The sequence below is a fragment of the Tamandua tetradactyla genome, chromosome 7 (genome assembly GCF_023851605.1).
Source record: "Tamandua tetradactyla isolate mTamTet1 chromosome 7, mTamTet1.pri, whole genome shotgun sequence".
NCBI lineage: Eukaryota > Metazoa > Chordata > Mammalia > Pilosa > Myrmecophagidae > Tamandua > Tamandua tetradactyla.
The window spans coordinates 16619553-16641692 of NC_135333.1; the positions used below are offsets into that span (position 1 = coordinate 16619553).

The 22140-nt window shown below is 35.9% G+C and overlaps 1 protein-coding gene across 6 annotated transcripts in view; it reads left to right on the top strand.

Annotated features, from left to right (window-relative positions):
* The window catches only part of DRC8 (dynein regulatory complex subunit 8), a 161881-nt gene that overhangs the window by 56036 nt on the left and 83705 nt on the right, over window positions 1-22140 (top strand). For 4 of the 6 annotated variants that reach the window (XM_077168520.1, XM_077168517.1, XM_077168515.1 and 1 more), the window contains one exon: window positions 2016-2100. In XM_077168520.1, the coding sequence (XP_077024635.1) occupies window positions 2016-2100 (85 nt within the window). The remainder of the gene's footprint in view (window positions 1-2015; window positions 2101-22140) is intronic. The other 2 variants (XM_077168519.1, XM_077168518.1) reach the window with 1 other exon arrangement.

A 22140-nucleotide genomic window follows, 5' to 3' on the forward strand; every position in this document is an offset into this window, starting at 1 on the left:
TACCAGAAACGAAATGGCTTTTAAAAAGGGGGAATTTAATGAGTTGCTGGTTTACAGTTCTAAGTCTGAGAAAATGTCCCAATTAAAACAAGTCTATAGAAATGTCCAATCAAAGGCATCCAGGTAAAGACACCCTGGTTCAAGAAGGCCGATGAAGTTCAGGGTTTCTCTCTCAAGTGAGATGGCACAGGGTAAAACACAGTCAGGGCTTCTCTCTCAGCTGGAAGGGCACATGGCAAATACGGTGTCATCTGCTCGCTTTCTCTCCTGGCTTCCTATTTCATGAAGCTCCCCGGGAGGCATCTTCCTTCTTCATCTCCAAAGGTCACTGGCTGGTGGACTCTCTGCTTCATGGTGCGGCAGCATTCTCTGCCCTCTCTGAGTCTCTCTGAATCTCTCATTCTCCAAAATGTTTACTCTTTTATAGGACTTCAGAAACTAATCAAGACCCACTCAAATGGGTGGAGACATGTCATCCCCTAATCCAGTTTAACAACCATTCTTAACTAAATCACATCAACCAGGGAGATGATCTCATTACAGTTTCAAACATACAGTATTGAATAGAGATTATTCTACCTTTACGAAATGGGATTTATATTAAAACATGGCTTTCTTAGGGGGCATATATCCTTTCAAATCAGCACAGGAGCTAAGAGGAAAGATCTCCCAAGCTAGCCACGGAGGCTGACCCCACTCCTTCAGAACCTGCTCCTTCCTGTGCACTGCTGCTTGTTCCACGACCAAGCAAACTCACCCCCTTCTCTATGTCCCAGGTCCTCAGCTTTTTCATTCATAACCTCTCTATTTGCTGTAGAAGACACTCTCTAGCCACTTGCACTCTGGAATTGCTTTCCTCATTGTTTTTCTGTCACTTCTCTACTTGTTCCATGGAGCAGTAGTGAACTCAGCCTATCCTATTCCACCATCTTCCCGGAAGTCCCTGACCTTATTTCTTTCTATTCTGCACTTGTTTATTCTGCCTAAAACCTAATGCTGCAGATATTCACAAGGCTGACTCTTTCTTCTCCTTCAAGTCTCTGCCTAAATGTCACGTATAAGTGAGGCAGATCTTTCCTAACCACTGTACCATCCCACGCTACCCTTTCCACATGCCTGCCACTCTTTCCAATATTTCCAATATTACAGTTTTTTTCAATACTATTGGTATCACTTCAATGCTGTATATTTAACTAAATATCTATTGGCTTATCTTTTTCTTCAATAATGATAGCCCCATGAAGGCAGGGATTTTTGGCTTATTTTTATTCTTTGCTGTATTGTTTGTATCTAGAGTAGTGTTTAGCATATTGTAGGTACTCAAAAATATTTATTAAATAATTTGCTTTTATATTGCTTTATAAAAGTAAATCTTATTCCCAAAATAGCTTTGAAAGTTCTTTGAGGGAATGTTGCATGTTGCTTTTGTATGCCTCTCATCTCCTAACTTCATGCCTCCTCAAACATAGAATAAATCAAGGCAGGTGAGAAACTCTATTGATAGGAATCAATATACGTTGGGTTAGAGCCCTCTGTCCCTCAGGCTAGAACTCTCTCCAAAGTGTCTGATATAAAAGATAGGCAGTTCTAAAGGCAAAATGAATTGATGATTACAGAGTCAAAATAGCACTTATCTTTGGTGGGGAGGGAAAGAGATGAACCGTGAATGGGCATGAGAGGATCCCTGTGAAAGGGTGCTAGAATTGTTAACATACCTTAATCTGGGTCGTGGTTCCATGGATAGATACGCATATATATTGTTAACCTTTGCACTTAAGATTATACCTTTGGTACTTTATAATATATTTATTATGCCTCAGAAAAAAAGTTGAACAGAAAAGATAGTCTGTTCTATTGTTTGAAATCTCCAGAGGAAGTTAAATGATATGTTATAAAAATTAGGATAGAATTTTTTATGTTCTTTCTTATTAAGAATATCTAGCTTGGTTGTTGAAATTTTTGCATTGAATTCAAAATTAAAGTAAAATAATTTTTATTTGCTTTATCTTTTGCAGAGATAGCAGTAGCAGAATTTCACAGAAAAATCAGAGAAGCTTTTGAAGTGTTTGACCATGAATCGAATAATACAGTGGATGTAAGGTTTGGAAATTTTTTCTTTGTTAGAATTCTAAGTTACTGCTACAACTCCTTAATTTGAAGAGGGCTCATTTCTCTTCTTTTTACATTATACCTTTTAGTTATTATGCTATTTACACTATTTATTATGCTATTTACATTATTTATTTTCCTCTGCCTTGTAAAAGCTCTTTGCTAACTATTGCATCAGCTAAATACTCCTTCCTATCCTATATAGTCTGGTGGAAAGAATATGCCGTAATGCCCAACCTATAGATTGTAAACTCTGTGACGGAGGTGAACTCCACTGTAGCTTTAGTGCTTGGCACACGGTTGGCACTCATAATACTTACTGAGTGGGTGAATAGACTATGCTTTTAGACACATAGGTATGTATTCTCAAGATATGAATGAAATATTACCAAAGAAGATTCGTGATACTTGAGCAATGGTACTGTACGCTGCCAAAGTAAAATAACAGAAGGAACCAAAACAGAAGAAGGTTAAGTGAGAGACAGACATGATTATTGGTAATCCGAATGGAGGACTAGGGGACAAAGAATAGCTTGAGACAAAAAAAAAAAGTAAAAAGCATATCAAAATGTAAACAGATAGAGAGTAGAAAGATAATTTCACGGGTGCACGAGTAGTTCAGTGGTTAGAATGCCCGCCTTCCATGTGGGAGACCCAGGTTCGATTCCCAGACCATGCACACACACACACACACACACACACACACTCACAAAAAGATAATTTCACGAGATTTAATAGAAATCATAGGATCCCTGCCACATAAATCAAAGGAAAACAATAAAATATTGTTTCAGGAGGCCAGGCCCAGTGAGGATTATTTGATGGAATCACAATCCCAAGATTCAGAACCTAGTTTGCAGACCAGCAAAGCAATGTAAAATTAGTTAAAAATGGTACTAGTAAGAACTATTTGATGCTTATAAGCCAGTTCTCACTTTCAGTGCTTGTGCTTCAAACTGGAATTAAACCGAATGACTAATATGAAACTTTATTTATGACAAATTGTGACTATATATATTCCTTAGTCTCACACCTCCCTCACCACAGGTAGGGAGACTGGTAAGTGCATTTGCTTTATAGTAGCACTTTATCAAATTTTGTTTTCTACCTCAACTATGTTTATGGGTCCTACTTCAGTGGGGAAGGTAGAAAATGGAGTCAAGTTTGTCTCTCCAGCACATTAAATGTTACTACTGGCTTTTTTGTGAGCCCTGACTCAGCCAGGTCAAGGGAGTGTGAGGGCACTTAGAGCTGCAGCAGTGCACAGCTCCAAGTGGCTTCATTCAGACTGTATTCTGTGGGAGAGTGTGTGGGTGGGATGGTGGCAGTGACTGCGTTTGGGGAGGGGGTGGCTTGTAGGGTGGGGAAACGTGCAGCTTTTGCCTGCTGTTTGAATGACCAAATATTTGAATGTCATATGCCTTGACCTGAGACCTCTCTTTGAGGCTGAAGGTTTCTCCTTCTGGAGCAGGGGAGAGAAATATTGTTAGAGAAGTGAGGGAAAAATCGAAGAAAGACCAGTATAGCCTTATGAGAAAGAAAGGGAAGAGAGAAAAGAAACCAAGGTTTGCTATCTGACAAAGTCCTTTGTACATCATGTTATTTTAATATTTTTGTTTGTATGGTAAGAGTTGACATCTCTGTTTTTGGAGACAAGGAGGGGATAGTTTGTTTAAGGTCACCTCAGGGTTTTTCTAATTCCAAAGTGTTCACTGTATCACATTGCCCACATTGTTCTTCATGACTGATTTCTTCCCTTTAGGCTCCCTGAAGTAGCATTGAAAAGAAAATCTCTGGAATCCTTTAGAACAGTGATGCTAAACTTTTTTTTAGTAGAAGGGCTAATTCAGGAAAATAAACATGTTTATTGGATGTATCTTTTTTCCATTGAAAATGAGAATAATTTTACTGACACCCTGAGAGGAAGTGTATATTCCTACACCTTAAATTGTCTATTTTATTGAATAAAGAAGGTTGCTAAGAAAATTGGCATTGTTTTAAGTGCTAAAATATTAATGCTAAGCACATTTGAGGAGTAGCAACAAGGATGAATGCAGCTTTCTAATTTTTATTCTTTATGTTGATTTGTGTAGCACTTTAAAGTTTATGAGTGTTCTCATGCTGCTTGTAATTATTACCATTCACTTTTTATAAATCGGAAATTGAGGATAGAGAAGCAAAATGGTTACCCAAGACCACACAATGGGTTAGCAGTAGAATTGGAAACTCAAATTAATTTCTTCTGTCCTGGGCAGCATTTTCCAAGTCTGTTGTGTACCAGCCCTGGACTAGGATCTGGGAATGCAATGATGAGTAAGGTTTGATCCTACCTTTCCTAACCTCCACTCTCTCTCCATTTGTTAAAACAGTTAATCTGTCTAGAATTTACTTTGCTATATGATTAAAAGTGAAGGCATATCTAGTCTTTTTTAAAAATTACTGAACAGTTTATTTTGTTTGCTTTTTGAATTATTAGATATACTTTATTATATGCTTAATTTTGTACTATTAGTTCTAATTTTAACTCTGTATTTTGATGTATTGCTTTACCTTTCAATCTTCTATTAGTTTTACACTATATTCTTACCAATTTATAATATGCTTTAGTATTTGTTAGAGCTGATTTCCCTTCATTATTCTTCTTTTTAAACATCTTAATTAAAAGTTGAAAGGAGTATTCTGTGTATAGATTGAGTGGTATAAAGGAGTGTCTTTACAGGGACAATTCCAGAGACATCTATAGTGGCTTGGTTTGGGCAGAGAAGGGAGAGTGTTTCGTGGGAGGCTGAAAGGGCCTTTGGCTGTTCCTGCTCTAAGATGCTTTAACCCTTAGGGGGAGGCGTGGGAGGTAAGGCTGACCCGGCCAGCTTTACAAATGAGTTTTGTGGTGGTTACTCTCTCTTATCCTTGCCTCTGCTTTGTACTAACTGAAAGATTTGATTTGAAATTTCATCACGTTAGATGGAGGTTAGGTCTGATATTATGATTACCAGGCAGCTTGTGGGTTGCTCATCACTATCTAAAATAGTATAAAATAGTCTCTCTGCTTTCCTCAGGCTTTTGTAGGACAACCAGAGGTTTAGAATCAAACTTTCTGGGTTCTAAGTCTAGCTTTGTGACTGTGTGTGATTTATTTATTATCTCTCTGCCTCAGTGTTCTCAATTACTTCAAGGCATAAGTAAGTGATTCTCAAAGAGTAGTTTGCAGAACCTCAGAATGTACCTGTGAAGTCAAGGCTATTTTCATAATAAATCTAAGACATTGTGTACTACTTTCATTCTCATTTTTTCACAAGTGTATGATGAAGTTTTTCAAAGGCTATATGATATGGTATTGCAACAGTTGAATGAAGAAGCAGATATAAGAATCCAGCTGTCTGTATTAAGCCATTTAATATTCTATTAAAATATAAAATATTTGCAAATATGTAAAATGATGCCATTTTGGTAATAAATTCATTTTTTGTTTTGGAAAATGTAGTTATTTTTCATAAATTATGTTGCGTGGATACAACATTGGTTTATTATTGTTGTTTCTAAATGAATTAATAAATAAATATTTTTAAAACTTAAGGTTTAATTTCCAATATGGAAAATATAGATAAATTTAATCCATTTAAGAAAAGTTCTTTGAGTGTTTCAATAAATTTTAAGAGTGTAAGAGTCTAGAAAAATGCTTGAGAATCATTATTATCAACTGACATTTTAAAATATCTTAGAATAATATTAGCTTGGAATTTAAGGCTTGGGACAACAATATTACCTACTATTATTCCACTTTTATATTCTTGAAATAAATAATTCAGACTGCTTTTTCTGCACATTAATTTGTATTAGCACTGTTATATTGTACATAACAAAACCCTTATAAAAATAACTAAGTTCTATGCATTCTGTATTCATCTTTCAGCTCTGATGCATTCATTTTCTTTCCTGTTTTCCATGTTAAATAGCTTTGAAAGCTGGCAGCTTGAAAAACATTGAGGGATGTTTTCAATATCATAAATTAGGGGCATTTTATCTTGCTTTATATAAAAATATATACATTTTCCTTTCTATTTTCAGAAACTGGTAAGATTGACTGAAAATTAAATTTTTGAATAAATAATATGACAGAAAAGAAAAGATTCTGAAAGCACAAAGAATATATAATGATAAGTTAATCTTTTCACCTCTAACCTTGGATATCTATGCTCACTTTCTAAAGGCAAGGTTACAAGTTTCTCTAATTCATCCAGAGATAGTCCATACAAATATAAGGAAGTGTGTATGTATGTGTGTGTGTGTGTGTGTGTGTGTAACATAAGTGGTAAGATACTATATAAACCATTCTGCTCTTTGCTTTTTTCACTTATCGGTATATCTTGGTGATTATTCTTTATTAGTACTTAAAGCGCTTCCTCATTTCATTGTATGTATGAACTATAATTTATTGAATCAGTCTCCCATTAATGGACATTTGGGTGGTTTCCAGGCTTTTGCTATAATAGGCAGTGTTGGAGAGAATATTTTAGTATGCAGGTCATTTGCAAAGATGTGTATTTTTCTCTACGATAGATTCTTGCAAATATGTAAAAGTTCATGGATATTTTCGGAGATATAGTTATCTTGACAATATGTTCTCCTACCTCAATATGTGAGAGTACCTGTTTCTCCACTCCTTCTAAAAGTGCGATTGTCAAACTTTGGGATTTTTGTCCATTTATGTGAAAAATAGAAACTCAGTGTTATTGTTCATTTTCCTAATTATGAGCATGCTTTTGTACTTTTAAAAACTGTATTTCCTTTCCTTTTTCAAAAAATGTTCTATGCTATTTTTCTTTTTAGTAATAACACAACAGAATCCAGTGCTTTTCTACTTTTTTAGCTATGATCCTTTAGGACTAGCTCTGACAAGTACATTTTCCTATACTGACAAATACCTGTGCTAGTGGCCTGTAGGCCACATTGTCAGGAATGTGTATCTGAGAGGCTGTACATTTCAAGGAGGCCTGACAAGGCTGAGATATTATCAGGTGGCTTCCTCAAGATCATTTAGTCATTTTTTTTCTTACTTTTTGTTGTGGTAATGACATACAATATAATGTTTGCCATTTTAACCATTTTTAAGTGTATTAATTACATTCACAAAGGTGTGCAACCAATGCCATCCATTTTACCAAAACCTTTTTATCACCGCAAACAGGACTGTATGCCTATTAAGCCATAACTTTACATTTCTCCCTACTTCCACCCCTTGTTAAGCTTACAAATCCTTACATCTCTATGAATTTGCCTATTCTAGATATTTCATGTAAGTGGAACCATTCAGTATTTGTCCTTTTATGTCTGCCTTATCTCACTTAGCATAATGTTTTCAAGGTTCATTTATGTTGTCATGTAAAGAACCTTATTTCTTTTTTTTAATTGGAACCTCATTTTTTTTTTAAGGTTGAATAATATTCTATTGTATTTCTCACACTTTGTTTATCCATTCATTTGTTGTTGGACATTTGGGTTGCTTCCACCTTTTGGCTATTGTGAATAATGTTGCTATGAACATTGGTGTTGAAATACCCGTTTGAGTCCCTGTTTTCAGTTCTTTTAGGGATATATTTAGGAGTAGAATTGCCAGATTATATGGTAATTCTATGTTTACTTTTTTGAGGAACTGCCAAACTACATTCCATAGTAACTGTATCATTTTAAATTTCCACCAGCAGTGTTTGAAGATTCCAACATTTGTTATCAACCCTGCCTTTCTTTTTTTTGTTACAGCAGTCCTAGGGGTATGAAGTGGTATTTCATTATGGTTTTGATTTACATTTCCTAATGGCTAATGATGTTTAGCATAATTGCTGTACGTACATATATCTTCTTTGGAGAAATATCTATTCAAGTTCTTTGAACATTTTTAATTGAATGGTTTGTTGTTGAGGTATAGGAGTTCTTTATATAGTCTGAACATTAAACCCCTATTAGATTATGACTTCCAAACATTTTCTCTCATTCTATGGTCTTTTCACTTCTTGATAGTGTCCCCCCTTTTTTTTCTCGTATGCAGTATGGTGGGGGTCCCATTTCATTCTTTTTCCACGTGACTATCCTGTTTTTGCAGCACCATTTGTTGAGTTTATTTTTTGGGAGGGTGGAAGTGCATGCACCAGGAATCAAATCCATGTCTCCTGCATGGCAGGTGAGAATTCTACTTCTGAACTATCTTTACAGCTATAATAGGGCCCTTTTTTTTTTTTAATTTTTTTTTATTAATCAAAAAAAAGAAAAGAAATTAACACATTTAGAAATCATTCCATTCTACACATGCACTCAGTAATTCTTAGTTTCATCACATAGATGTATGATCATCATTTCTTAGTACTTTTGCATCGATTTAGGAAAAGAACTAGCAAAACAGCAGAAAAAGATATAGAATGTTAATATAGAGAAGAGAATTAAAATAATAATACTAATAAAAAATATATATATATAAAGGAAAAAGAAAAAAACAAAAACAAAAGATACAAACACACAAACAAACAAACAAAAAACCATATTTCAGGTGCAGCTTCATTCAGTGTTCCAACCTAGTTACATTACACTTAGGTATTATTGTGCTGTCCATTTTTGAGTTTTTGTATCTAGTCCTGCTGCACAGTCTGTATCCCTTCAGCTCCAATTACCCATTATCTTACCCTGTTTCTAACTCCTGCTGGTCTCTGTTACCAATGATATATTCCAAGCTGATTCTCGAATGTCGGTTCACATCAGTGGGACCATACAGTATTTGTCCTTTAGTTTTTGGCTAGACTCACTCAGCATAATGTTCTCTAGGTCCATCCATGTTATTACATGCTTCATAAGTTTAGTCTGTCTTAAAGCTGCATAATATTCCGTCGTAGGTATACGCCACAGTTTGTTTAGCCACTCGTCTGTTGATGGATATTTTGGCTGTTTCCATCTCTTTGCAATTGTAGATAATGCTGCTATAAACACTGGTGTGCAAATGTCCGTCTGTGTCTTTGCCCTTAAGTCCTTTGAGTAGGTACCTAGCAGTGGTATTGCTGGGTCGTAATCCATTCTGCCAGTCTATGTCTTTTGATTGGGAAATTCAGTCCATTAACTTTTAGAGTTATTACTGTTTGGATAATATTTTCCTCTACCATTTTGGCTTTTGTATTATATATATCATATCTGATTTTCCTTCTTTCTACACTTTACTCCATACCTCTCTCTTCTGTCTTTTCATATCTGACTCTAGTGCTCCCTTTAGTATTTCTTGCAGAGCTGGTCTCTTGGTCACAAATTCTCTCAGTGACTTTTTGTCTATAAATGTTTTAATTTCTCCTTCATTTTTGAAGGACAATTTTGCTGGATATAGAAGTCTTGGTTGGCAGTTCTTCTCTTTTAGTAATTTAAATATATCATCCCACTGTCTTCTAGCTTCCATGGTTTCTGCTGAGAAATCTACACATAGTCTTATTGGGTTTCCCTTGTATGTGATGGATTGTTTTTCTCTTGCTGCTTTCAAGATCCTCTCTTTCTCTTTGACCTCTGACATTGTAACTAGTAAGTGTCTTGGAGAACGCCTATTTGGGTCTATTCTCTTTGGGGTGTGCTGCACTTCTTGGATCTGTAAATTTAGGTCTTTCATAAGAGTTGGGAAATTTTCAGTGATAATTTCTTCCATTAGTTTTTCTCCTCCTTTTGCCTTCTCTTCTCCTTCTGGGACACCCACAACACGTATATTTGTGCGCTTCATATTGTCCTTGAGTTCCCTGATACCCTGTTCAAATTTTTCCATTCTTTTCCCTATAGTTTCTGTTTCTTTTTGGAATTCAGATGTTCCATCCTCCAGTTCACTAATTGTAACTTCTGTCTCTTTAGATCTACCATTGTAGGTATCCTTTTTTTTTTTCCATTTTTTCTTCTTTGTCCTTCACTCCCATAAGTTCTGTGATTTGTTTTTTCAGATTTTCTATTTCTTCTTTTTGTTCAGCCCATGTCTTCTTCACGTCCTCCCTCAATTTATTGATTTGGTTTTTGAAGAGTTTTTCCATTTCTGTTCGTATATTCAGCATTAGTTGTCTCAGCTCCTGTATCTCATTTGAACTATTGGTTTGTTCCTTTGACTGGGCCATATCTTCAATTTTCCGAGCGTCATCCATTATTTTCTGCTGGTGTCTGGGCATTTGATCAGATTTCCCTGGGTATGGGACCCAGCTGGTTGAAAGGTTTTTCTGTGAAATCTCTGGGCTCTGTTTTTCTTTTCCTGCCCAGTAGGTGGCGCTCGTGGTGCTCGTCTGTCTGCGCGGCCCACCAGTAAAAGATGCTGTGTCTCCTTTAACTCGCCAATCCGAATCTCGCAGTCGGCCCGGGAAACCGCGCGTGGAGGCGGGGGTCGCTGGCTGCCGCGGCTTGGGGGAGTGCCGGTCCAAATTGCCCAGCTGGCCCGAGACGCCAAGCGTGACGGAAGGGCCCCGCTATCCAACGTTCCCAGTCAGACCGGGGAGCCACGTGCGTGGAGGGGACCCCAGTCGCCAGCCGCCCCGGCCGGGAAAACGCGCGCCCCTTGGGTATCTCACCGCAGCGCAGCGGATTCTCCCTGCCCGTTCAGCCGTTCCAGAATGGGGTACGCTGTCTTTTTGGTCTCTGTCGTGACTCCAGGAGCTGTTTCGTATTGTTTCTGTTTCTTTAGTTGCTTTTCTGGAGGAGGAACTAAGACCCGCGCGTCTTACTAAGCCGCCATCTTCTCTGGAAGTCCCCAATAGTGCCCTTTTTATAAGTTTTTAATTTTGATGAAGTCCAGTTTATGTTTTCTTAGGTTACTTGTGCTTTGGGTATCACATCTTAGAAACCATTGCCTAATCTAGGACCATGAAAATTTGTCCTTATTTTTTCTTATAAGAGTTTTATTGTTTTAGCTATTAAATTTAGGTCTTTTATCCGCTTTAAGTTAATGTTCCTGTATAGTATAGGGTAAGGGTCTAACTTCATTCTTTTATACATGTAAATCCAGTTGTCCTAGCGCCATTGGTTGAAGAGCCTCTTCTTTCCCCATTAAATGGACTTGGCACCCTTATTGAAAATCAATTGACAATAAATGTGTGGGTTTATTTCTGGACTCTCAATTCTATTCCATTGGTTTATGTCTATTCTTACAGTATAACACTGTTTTGATTACTGTAGCTTTGTAGTATATTTTGAAATCAGAAAGTGTGAGTTCTGCAACTTTGCTCCTCTTTTCCAAGATTGTTTTGGCTATTCTACATTTCCTTTTATTTGAACTTTTGTTCATGACCTCCCCCATTTTTCTACCGAATTATCTTTTTATGTATTAAATATCTTAGCCTTTGTCTGTATCTGTGATGTATATGTCATCTATATTTTGACACTATTTTGACTTTCTGTCATTTAGAAAGTAAAAGAAAAAATTAGTCAAAATATACATGTTTTAAGTGGGTTTAGTTTTTGGAAACAAACAAAAGTCATTAAGAATAGTTTTAATATAATAAATTTAGGTTACCCTGAAAAAAAAGCTAGGTTTACAAACAACGATAATATACCCCACATGGAGTAGCCTCTAAAATAAAGAAGTTAATTATTCCACATAGTTGCTAAATTTAATTTGAAAATATTCTAATATTATTCATAAACAATTCTAGTTTTTTATAATCTATGTTCTTTCATCTTTGAATCTAACAATGAATGTATACTGGAAGTCAGCAGAGTCAGTTGCTGGCTCTATTGTTTATTTTCTATGTACCGCCCTCTTTTTATTTCATTTTTCTTATCAAAATAACTTAAATAGTAATACCTGCCCTACCTAAGCTTTGTGTATAGAGTATCAAATTAGGAAAATATGAGTGAATTTTGAAAAGTACATAAGCTTTGTTATGCTTAGTTATTTTAATACTCCATTTTAATAAGTTCTAGAACAGATTCTTGCAAATGTGCCGGACTTCCCCTTCCTCTAACCATACCTGTCATTCCCATTCCTATGCTTAAATCTGCCTTCGCAGAATGATCTTATTGTTATATTCCAGACGGTTTTGTGTTTGCCTTATACCTGTGCTATGTATAGGAGATTTTCATAAATATTTTCTGATTTTCTTAGTCTTTAGATAAATTTTTTTTTTTGTAGTCTGGCAGCCTTCAACTATCTTCTTGCTAATGCAGTGAGGTGGGCTTTTTTGTTTGTTTGTTTTCCAGTGGTTTGTTCTTCAACTGAACGTGAGTCTGAGACCCATACCATTCAATATTCATCTATTTCACTGATAAGGAGGTTTAAGTTTCTTTAGCCATTGGCAGAGACCTTGAGTGTCTTAAGCCTTGTCTAAAATTCAAAAGTAGGTTAGAACCTTTTTGAAACAGAAGTAACTTCCTAAGAAGACTGGAGAAGTGAGATGTCATAAATATAATGTTTATTTCTTCACATTTATGCTATTTCTAAGGATTATTAACACATTTCATTCACAATTCATGTTCATTAGGTAGTAAAAAGTGTGAGCAGTGTGGAGAAACTGCATGAACAAAGAAAGCTTGAGACTACTCAAAGTGCTATAGAAAAACTGTAGAAGTAAATGTGTCTGCACTTATGTAATGGAAAAACATAGTATAACTGAGTTGGGGGTGATGTTTGGATTTGCAATCCCTTCAATTAGGGAGTTAGTTGTAAAATCTGCAGTTTATTCATGTAACGATATGTCATACAGTAGGTAAAATTAATGAACTAAGTCAACATGTATAACTTGGATAAATTTCAAAACAATGTTGAGTTAAAAATTACAAAAGGAAGCAAACATTATGATATACCATATATGTTTTAAATGCACAAAACAATAGTGTATATTGTTCATGAACACATAAACATATATAGTAAAAGTATAAATACATATATGGGAATGATAAACGTTTTCCTCAAGACTGTGGTTGCATAAGCGGATGGAGGAAGAATGGATGGAAAGTAGGATTTCATCTGCTTCTGTGATGTTTTTTTTTTTGATTTTTTATTAATTAGAAAAAATTACAAGAAACAAACATTCCCAACACATACACTCAGCAATTCACAATATCATCACATAGTTGCATATTCATCATCATGATCATTTCCCAGAACATTAGCATCAATTCAGAAAAAGAAATAAAAAGACAACAGAAAAATATAACAAACAGAAAAAAAAAATTTTACAGGCCATACCCCTTACTGATCCCTTTCATTGATCACTAGCATTTCAAACTAAATCTATTTTAACAGTTGTTCCCCCTATTATTTATTTTTATTCCATATGTTCCTCTCATCTGTTGACAAGGTAGATAAAAGGAGCATCAGACACAAGGTTTTCACAGTCACACAGTCACATAGTGAAAGCTATATCATTATACAATCATCATCAAGAAACATGGCTACTGGCACACAGCTCTACATTTGCAGGCAGTTCCCTCTAGCCTCTCCGTTACATCTTGGATAACAAGGTGATATCTACTTAATGCGTAATAATAACCTCCAGGATAACCTCTCGACTCTGTTTGGAATCTCTCAGCCATTGACACTTTGTCTCATTTCACTCTTCCCCCTTTTTGTCGAGAAGGTTTTCTCAGTCCCTTGATGCTGGGTCTCAGCTCATTCTAGAGTTTTTCTCAATCCCTTAATCCTGAATCTCAGTTCATTCTGGGATTTCTATCCCACGCTGCCAGGAAGATCCACACCCCTGGTAGTCATGTCCCACGTAGACAGGGGGAGGGTGGTGAGTCTGTTTGCTGTGTTGGCTGGAAAGAGAGGCCACATCTGAGCAACAAAAGAGGTTCTCTTGGGGGTGATTGTTAGGCTTAATTTTAAGTAGGCTTGACCTATCCCCTGTGGGGTTAAGTTTCATATGAACAAACCCCAAAACTGGGGGCTCAGCCTATAGCTTTGGTTTTCCACACTGCTTGTGAGAATATCAAGAATTCAACTTGGGGAAGTTGAGTTTTCCCTCGTTCTCACCATTCCCCAAAGGGGGCTTTGCAAATACTTTTTCACTCACTCATCAAATCACTCTGGGATTCATCAGGGCATCACCTGGACAAACCAACAAAATCTCTTGTCCTATATAAAGTTCCATGTACTTAAGGTGTTCAATCAATATCTACATAAGTTATATTAGGAGATGCACTAATCAAAGTATAGATTTGTGCCAAATAAACATTTTTTGCTTTAGTCTCACACATTAGTTGAAATTTTAAAATATTAAGTACCATCTATTTTCAGTACACTGCAGTAATGGCATTCTTTTGTTCTTCCTCGTGCAAAAGCATTTTTTAAATTTGTACATTTAGTCACTATCATTATACACTCTAGGCATTACTAGATTACACCATCTCAATCTTTATCCTCTATCTTTCTTTGTGATTTCATTTATGCCCTAGCCCTCCTCCCTCTTCTGTGGTGTTTTTATTGTTAGGGAAAAAATCTGAAGCAAATGTGACAAGATGTGAAATCTGTTAAATGTAGGTATTGCATAAATGGCTGTCATTTTTTCCTGTACTTTATTTGAAATATTTATAATTAGACAAAAAATATATATTTTTCAAAGAGTGGTTTATATCTTGTCTATTCACCATCTCACCTAAAATTGGTAAAAAATTGGAATTGATTCCGTGATTCAAGAAAAAGAGTTCTTAACTATTTTCATAAAATAGTGCTTGTCTTTTGTAGATAATTTAAGAAATGTAATAACAAAGAGTTTTAAATATCTATCCCAAATCCTACCTCCTGAAATAATAATCATTAATATGAGATGACTATCATTCTAGACCCCTTTTCTATCCATATATAAGTGGGATAAATGGATGGATGGATAGGGAGTTAATAGAAAGGAAGAAGGAGGAAAGAAGAGAAAGGAAGCAGAAGGAAATTATGGAAGGAAAAAAAATCTAGTATATAATCTCCATAAGAGCAGGGATTACTGTCTGTTTTGTTTTACCAGTGCTGTATTGTACTATCTAGAATTGTGTTAGAAACATAGTAGGTGCCCATTAAGTATTTAAGTGAACAAAGGAAGAAACTACTCCTATAAAAATAAAATCACAATGATTCTGCTTTTTAAAAATAAAAAGCATCAATTTAATTTTTTTGAATATAGCAAAACAAAAAAATTAAATTGGAGAAATTGTGAAATCTCACATATCTGCTGACCACAAAAAACTTTATGTATTTTAAGTTCAGAGAATATGTTGAGAGAAACATCAACAGATTGTAGTTATTGTTTTTTTATACTACGTTTCTCAAAAATAAAAAATATTAATTGATTCCCTGCTATGAAAGATGAGAACAGTAGCAACTTAAAAATTGTATCAACTTTTGCCCCCCAATCTCCCAATTTATCTTAGGCATATTAATTTTTTTTACATAGACAATGTAGAATAGTCAAACTTTGTTCAGTGTCATGCAATTTTCTAGTATATATCTACTTTATATTTGAGTGGAATCATTACTAACCACCATTTTCCCCATGTTTTTTCCATCCTTGAATTTTTTATTTTGAATTATTTCTGTTGTGTAGATTTCTTCTATTGTGAAGTGTTTGTGTTTTTATGTTTTTGTTTTATTTTATTCTGGTAGAGTTCATGGGTATTCTCTGAGTTCTTTCATGTTTAAAATGTTTTCATTATACTTGAATACTTTGTACTTGAATGACATCTTATACATTTTCACCATTATTTATTTATTTATTTGCATGGGCAGGTTCCAGGAATCGAACCTGGGTCTGTGTCATGGCAGGTGAGAATTCTGCCACTGAGCCACCGTTGCAGTGCCCTCACCATTATTTTTAATGGCTGCAAGGTGTTCCAGTGTATGACTATAAGTTCATTTCAGAAATCTGTGTTGTTTGTAATATGATGACACTGTAATTATGACATGGCTAAAATTATTAATGTGAGATTGTTCAAAGATCTTACTCCTTTCCTAAACTGCCACAAAGTAGATCCTGGTAACCCAATTTCTTTTCTTCTACCTTTCTTAAGGAGAAAGATGTCAAGCTACGTCATTAAGATCTGAGAATAGATGGTGGGAGGATAGATAGTAAACACTCTGACTGAGAATGAAAGAGAAGTTTGTTAAAGATGGGGAAGGTAAAATGTGAATGAGAGTAGTGGAGCTCAAGTAGTTACAGGGTATGAAGGTAGTAATAAGGAAAGGGGATTACAAAAAACCCCCCACAACCCAGCACATTTTTTAATAGATAATATATTCACGTGGTTAAAAATTCAAAGAGAAAAAAGTATAGAGAAAAATCCCTCCAACCCCTTTCTACCAGTCACCCAGTTTCCCTCCCCAGAGGCAATGAAAATACTAGTTTTGGGGTATCTCTTCACAAATATTCTATGCATATTCAAGGAAACGTATACATATTATTATTCTACATTATTCTCTTTTATTTAATCAAACAATTGCATTCTTATGTGTTCCTATGGGGTGAGGTCAAATCTTTGGTGAAATTAATTTTATTTGTTTGTTTATTTATTTATATTAGAGAAGTTGTGAGTTTACAGAAAATTGTACACAAAATACAGGATTTCCACATACCACCCTATCACTAATACATTGCATTGGTTTGGAACATTTGTTACACTTGATGACAGCAGATTTTTATAATTGTACTGTTAACTAAGTCCATGGCTTAACTTAGGTTCACTGTTTATGTAGTGTAATTCCATGTTTTAAAAAAATTTTTTTCTGTTACCATGTATGCAGTCTGTCATTTCCACTTTTAATCATATTCAAATATGTATTTCAGTGCTATTAATTGCATTCACAATGTTGTGCTACCATCACCACCATCCGTTACCAAAGCATTTCCATCATTTCAAATAGGAAATCTGTATATTTTAAGCCTTAACTTCCCATGCCCCATCCCCACCATGGCTCCTGGTAACCTGTATTCAAGCTTCTGACTCTACAGAGTTTGCTTATTCTAATGTTTCACATGAAAGAGCTCATACAATCTTTTTTCCTGGCTTATCTCACTCAACATGATGTCTTCATGGTTCATCCACATTGTCACATGTATCAGGGCTTCATTCCTTTCTGTGGCTGAATAATACTCCATTGTATGTATATATCACATTTTATTTATCCATTCATTGGTTGATGGACACTTGGGTTTCTTCCATCTTTTGGCAGTTATTAATAATGCACTATGAGCATCAGTTTGCAAATATCTATTCGAGCCCCTGCTTTCTATGCTTTGGGGTATATAACTAGTAGTAGGATTGCCCATTCATATAGCTCTCTGAAGAACCGCTGAATTGTCTTCCACAGTGGCTGCACCATTTTACATTCCCAACAGCAATGAATGAATGTTCCTATTTCTCTGCATACTCTCCAACATTTGTTATACTCTGTTCTGCTAGTAGCAGCCTTTCCAATGGGTGTGAAATGGTATCTCATTGTGCTTTTTAAAAAATTGCAAACTATATGTACCAAAAAGCAATACATTTCAAAATATATTGTAATGAGTAGTTATAGAACAGATTTCAGAGCTTGGTATGGGTTACAGTTCCACAATTTTTGGTTTTTCCTTCTAGCTGCTCCAAGACACTGGAGACTAAAAGAAATATCAACTTAATTATTCAGCAGTCATACTCATTTGTTATCCTGTCTTCTCTGTTATAACTTCTCCTTTGATCTTTCACCCAGTCTTTAGGGGTAATTGGACTATGCCCATTCTAACATTTTCCTGTTGGAAAGGGTAGTCGATAACGTGGGATAGGGGAATGGAACTAGTTGATGTTCTGAAGAGGCTGGCCCCTCTGGGTTTCAGTACTTATCTGGCCTAGGAACCCATGTGAGGTTGTAGGTTTCTGGAAAGTAATCATAGTGCATACAACTTTTGTATAATCTCAGATAGAGCCCTAGGTGTTCTTTAGGTTTGGCAGGAATGGGTTTGGTTGAGGTTTGGCAAACCATGTTAAACAGCAATATCTAGCTGGAAATTATGTAAGAGTAGCTTATAGAATAGCTCTCACCTCTATTAGAACTCTGTCAGCCACCGATACCTTATTTTGTTACAATTCTTTTCCCCCATTTGGTCAGGCAGGCATTATTGATACCATTTTGCCAGGGCCAGGCTGTTCCCTGGGATTCATATCTCATATTGCCAGAGAGACTTTCACCCCTGGATGTCATGTCCCACATTTGGGGAAGGGTAATGATTTTATTTGCAGCATTGGACTTAGAGAGAGAGGCCCCTTCTGAGCAACATGAGGGGTTTTCTGGAAGTAATTCTTAGGCATAACTATAGGTAGGCTTAGCTTCTCTGCTACATAAATGAGCTTCACAAGAGCAAACCTCAAAATCAAGGGCTTGGCCTATTGACTTGGGAGTCCCTAATATTTGAGACAGTATCAAGGATTTCCCCTGTGGTAAAGTTCCATATTTCTTCTTCTGTTCCTCAAGGAACTTTGCCAATACTTCTTAATTATCTGCTCAACACACTCTGGAATGTAGCTGGGTATTACATAAAGGTGTATAGAATTATAAGCCTTCATTCCCTTCCTGGGCTCCATGTGTTTGGATTGTTTAAATAATCTATCCAGAGAGGTTGAGTTAGATTATGTGCTACAGAAAATTTAGGTTTTGGACAAAATAAACTTCTCTTCCTTTGGTCTCATTGGATAGGTGAAGTTCTAAAATACAGACAAGGGTCTCCTTACCCCTGTATTCTAATTTACCTTAGTCCTGACCTGATTGGCTTTGTTTTCATCTCTAATTGAAGCCTGATCTCTTTTCAGTTATTGTGTGTGGCAATGCTGACTATCAGACCTGCAGAACTCCTGCTGTGAGTCATAGGTGTCACATAGGTACCCAAAGCTCTGAGGAAATACCAGGTTGTGCATATGTAATACAGGCTCTCAAAATCTAGAAATAACAATTACAGCTCCGGACTAAATGTGACTGGTTTAAGGGATTATAATCTAGGCTACAATTTTCTTTTAATTATTTTCTAAAAGAGATCATTCAATATTTGCTCTTTTGTTTCTGGTTTATTTTGCATCACCTAATGTCCCACCAGGTTCATTTACCTCAATGCATGCCTCACAAGTTCATTCCTTTCTGTAGCTGCACAATATTCTATCATATGTATACATCACATGTATACATCACCATTCTACTTCTCAGTCAGTGTATCCTTCAGCCACCACCATCCATTGGGCATCATGGATAATGTCCAAGGTCAACAGTTCGTGTCTCACATTATCCTCACTTAGTTGTATGATCATTGACACTCTTAATTTCACACAATTTTCATTGCTCCCAAGAGAAAAATAACCGATCAACATACCCTCACCAAATAAAAAACCCAAACCTCCTCTTAACTCTTGTCCTGTCCCCCCCCCCCCCCAATTATTTACTCCTGGTATTGCTGTGGTACTGTTGATGTTTTCCTGTTAACATAAATCATAGCATGTAATAGTAGTTTTCCCCCTATAATTGATATGATAAATTCTTTGTACAAGATTCATACCTTTGAAGTCGTTTGTGCAAGAATATATTTATATTTGTAGTATTAATTGGTGAGTTACATGAATCTGTACAACCCCTTACAATCATATTGACCTTCAATATGGCCGTATTACTTATAGACCCACTAATGAACTGCTTTCACTTCTATCCATTCCCTTACGTTTAAGTTCAACCTTATTAACTAACAATTCACCCACACCTAACTTCCATGTATTTCTATGTCTCCTATATTCTATATTATAAGCCTCCTGAGTTTACCTTTACCAAGGTCATAAAAGCGAAATCATACAGTATCTATCATTTTGTGTCTGGCTTATTTCACTCAGCATTATGTCTTTAAGGTTTTCCATGTTGTCATATGCTTCAGGACTTAGTTTCTTCTTACTGCTACATACTATTCTATTGTATGTATATACCATGTTTTGTTTATCCACTTGTCTGTTGATGGACATTTGGATTGTTTCCATTTTTTGGTGATTGTGAAAATGTTGCTATGGACATCGATGTGCACATGTCTGTTTGTGTCACTGCTTTCACCTCTTCTGGGTACATTCTAGGTCATGGTTTTACTGGGCCCTAGGGCAACTCAGTATGTAGTTTGCTAAGGAACCACCAAACTGTCTTCCATAGTGGCTGTACCATTTTACATTCCCACCAGCAGTGCATAAGTGTGCCAGTTTCTCCACATTCTTGCCAATATTTGTAGTTTCCTGTTTGTTTAATAGCAGCCATTCTTATAGGTGTGAGGTGGTATCTCCTTGTAGTCTTTTTTTTTTTTTTTTTTAAACATGGGCAGGCACCAGGAATCGAACCCGGGTCCTCTGGCATGGCAGGTGAGCATTCTTGCCTGCTGAGCCACCGTGGCCCGCCTTCTCCTTGTAGTCTTGATCTGCATTTCCCTTATAGCTAATGAAAATGAGCATCTCTTCATATGCTTTTGAGCCAGCTGTATTTGCTCTTTGGAAAAATGTCTATTTATATCTGTAGCCCATTTTGTAATTGGGTTGTTTGTTTTTTGTTGTTGAGTTGAATGATTTCTTTTTGTATACAGGATATGAAAATTTTGCCTGATGTGATTTCCAAATATTTTCTCCCATTGAGTTGGCTACTTCTTCACCTTTTTGACAAAGTCTTTTGAGACCCAGGAGCATTTGATTTTGAGGGTTTGTCATTTATGTATTTTTTCTTTCATTGCTTGTCCTTTGAATATAAAGTTTAAGAAGCTACCTCCTATTACTAGCTCTTGAAGATGTTTCCCTATTTTTCTTCTAGGAATCATAAGATACTGGCTCTTATATTTAGGTGTTTGATCCACTTTGAGTTAATTTTTGTATAGGGTATAACATAAGGGTCCTCTTTCATTCATTTGGCTATTGATATCCAGTTCTCCATGCCCATTTATCGAAAAGACAATATTGTCTCAGTTTAGAGGATTTGGTGGCCTTATCAAAGATTAATAGACCATAGATTTGATGGTCTCTTTCCTCACTCTTGCTTTGATTTCATTGATCAATGCTTCTGTCTTTGTGCCAGTACCATGCTGTTTTGACCACTGTGGCTTTATAATAAACTCTAAAATCAGGAACTGTTTCTTCTACTATTTTAAAAACAGGAACTGTTAATCCTCCCATTATGTTTAGCTATTCGAGAGCTCTTTCCCTTTCAAATGAATTTGATAGCTAGCTTTTCCAAGTCTTTAAAGTAGGTTGTTGGAATTTTGATTGGTATTGCTTTGAATCTGTAGATCAATTTTGGTAGAGGTGACATCTTAACTATATTTAACCTTCCTATCCATGAGCATGGAATGTCTTTCCACCTATTTAGATCTTCTTTAGTTTCTTTTCGCAATGCTATGTAGTTTTCTTTGTACAGGTGCCTGGTTAAGTTTCTTCCTAGACACATGATTCTTTTAGTTGCCATTTTGAATGGAACTTTTTCATTAATTGTCTCCTCAGTTAGGTCATTGCTTGTGTATAGAAACGTTACTGACTTTTGGACTTTAATCTTATATCCTGCCACTTTGCTGAAATTGTTTATCACCTCAAGTAACTTTGTTGTAGATTTCTCAGAATTTTCCAAGTGTAGTATCATGTCATCTGAAAATAATGAAAGTTTTACTTCTTCCTTTCCAGTTTGGATGCCTTTTGTTCCTTTTCCCTGCCTGATTGCTCTTGCTAGAACTTCTAGTACAATGTTGAATAATAGTGGTGACAGAGGGCATCCTTATCTTGTTTTCAATCTTAGGGGGAAAGCTTTCAGCCTCTCAACATTGAGTACGATGCTGGCTATGGGTTCTTCATATATGTCTTTTATCATACTAAGGAAATTACCTTTGATTCCTACTTTTTAAGTGTTTTTATCAGAAAAGGATGTTGAATTTTATCGAATGCTTTTTCAGCATCAATCGAGATGATCATATGATTTTTCCCTTTTGATTTGTTAATGTGCTGTCTTACATTAACTGATTTTCTTGTGTTGAACCATCCTTGCATTCCTGGTATGAAACACACTTGATTGTGGTGTGTAAATCTTTTAATGTGCTGTTG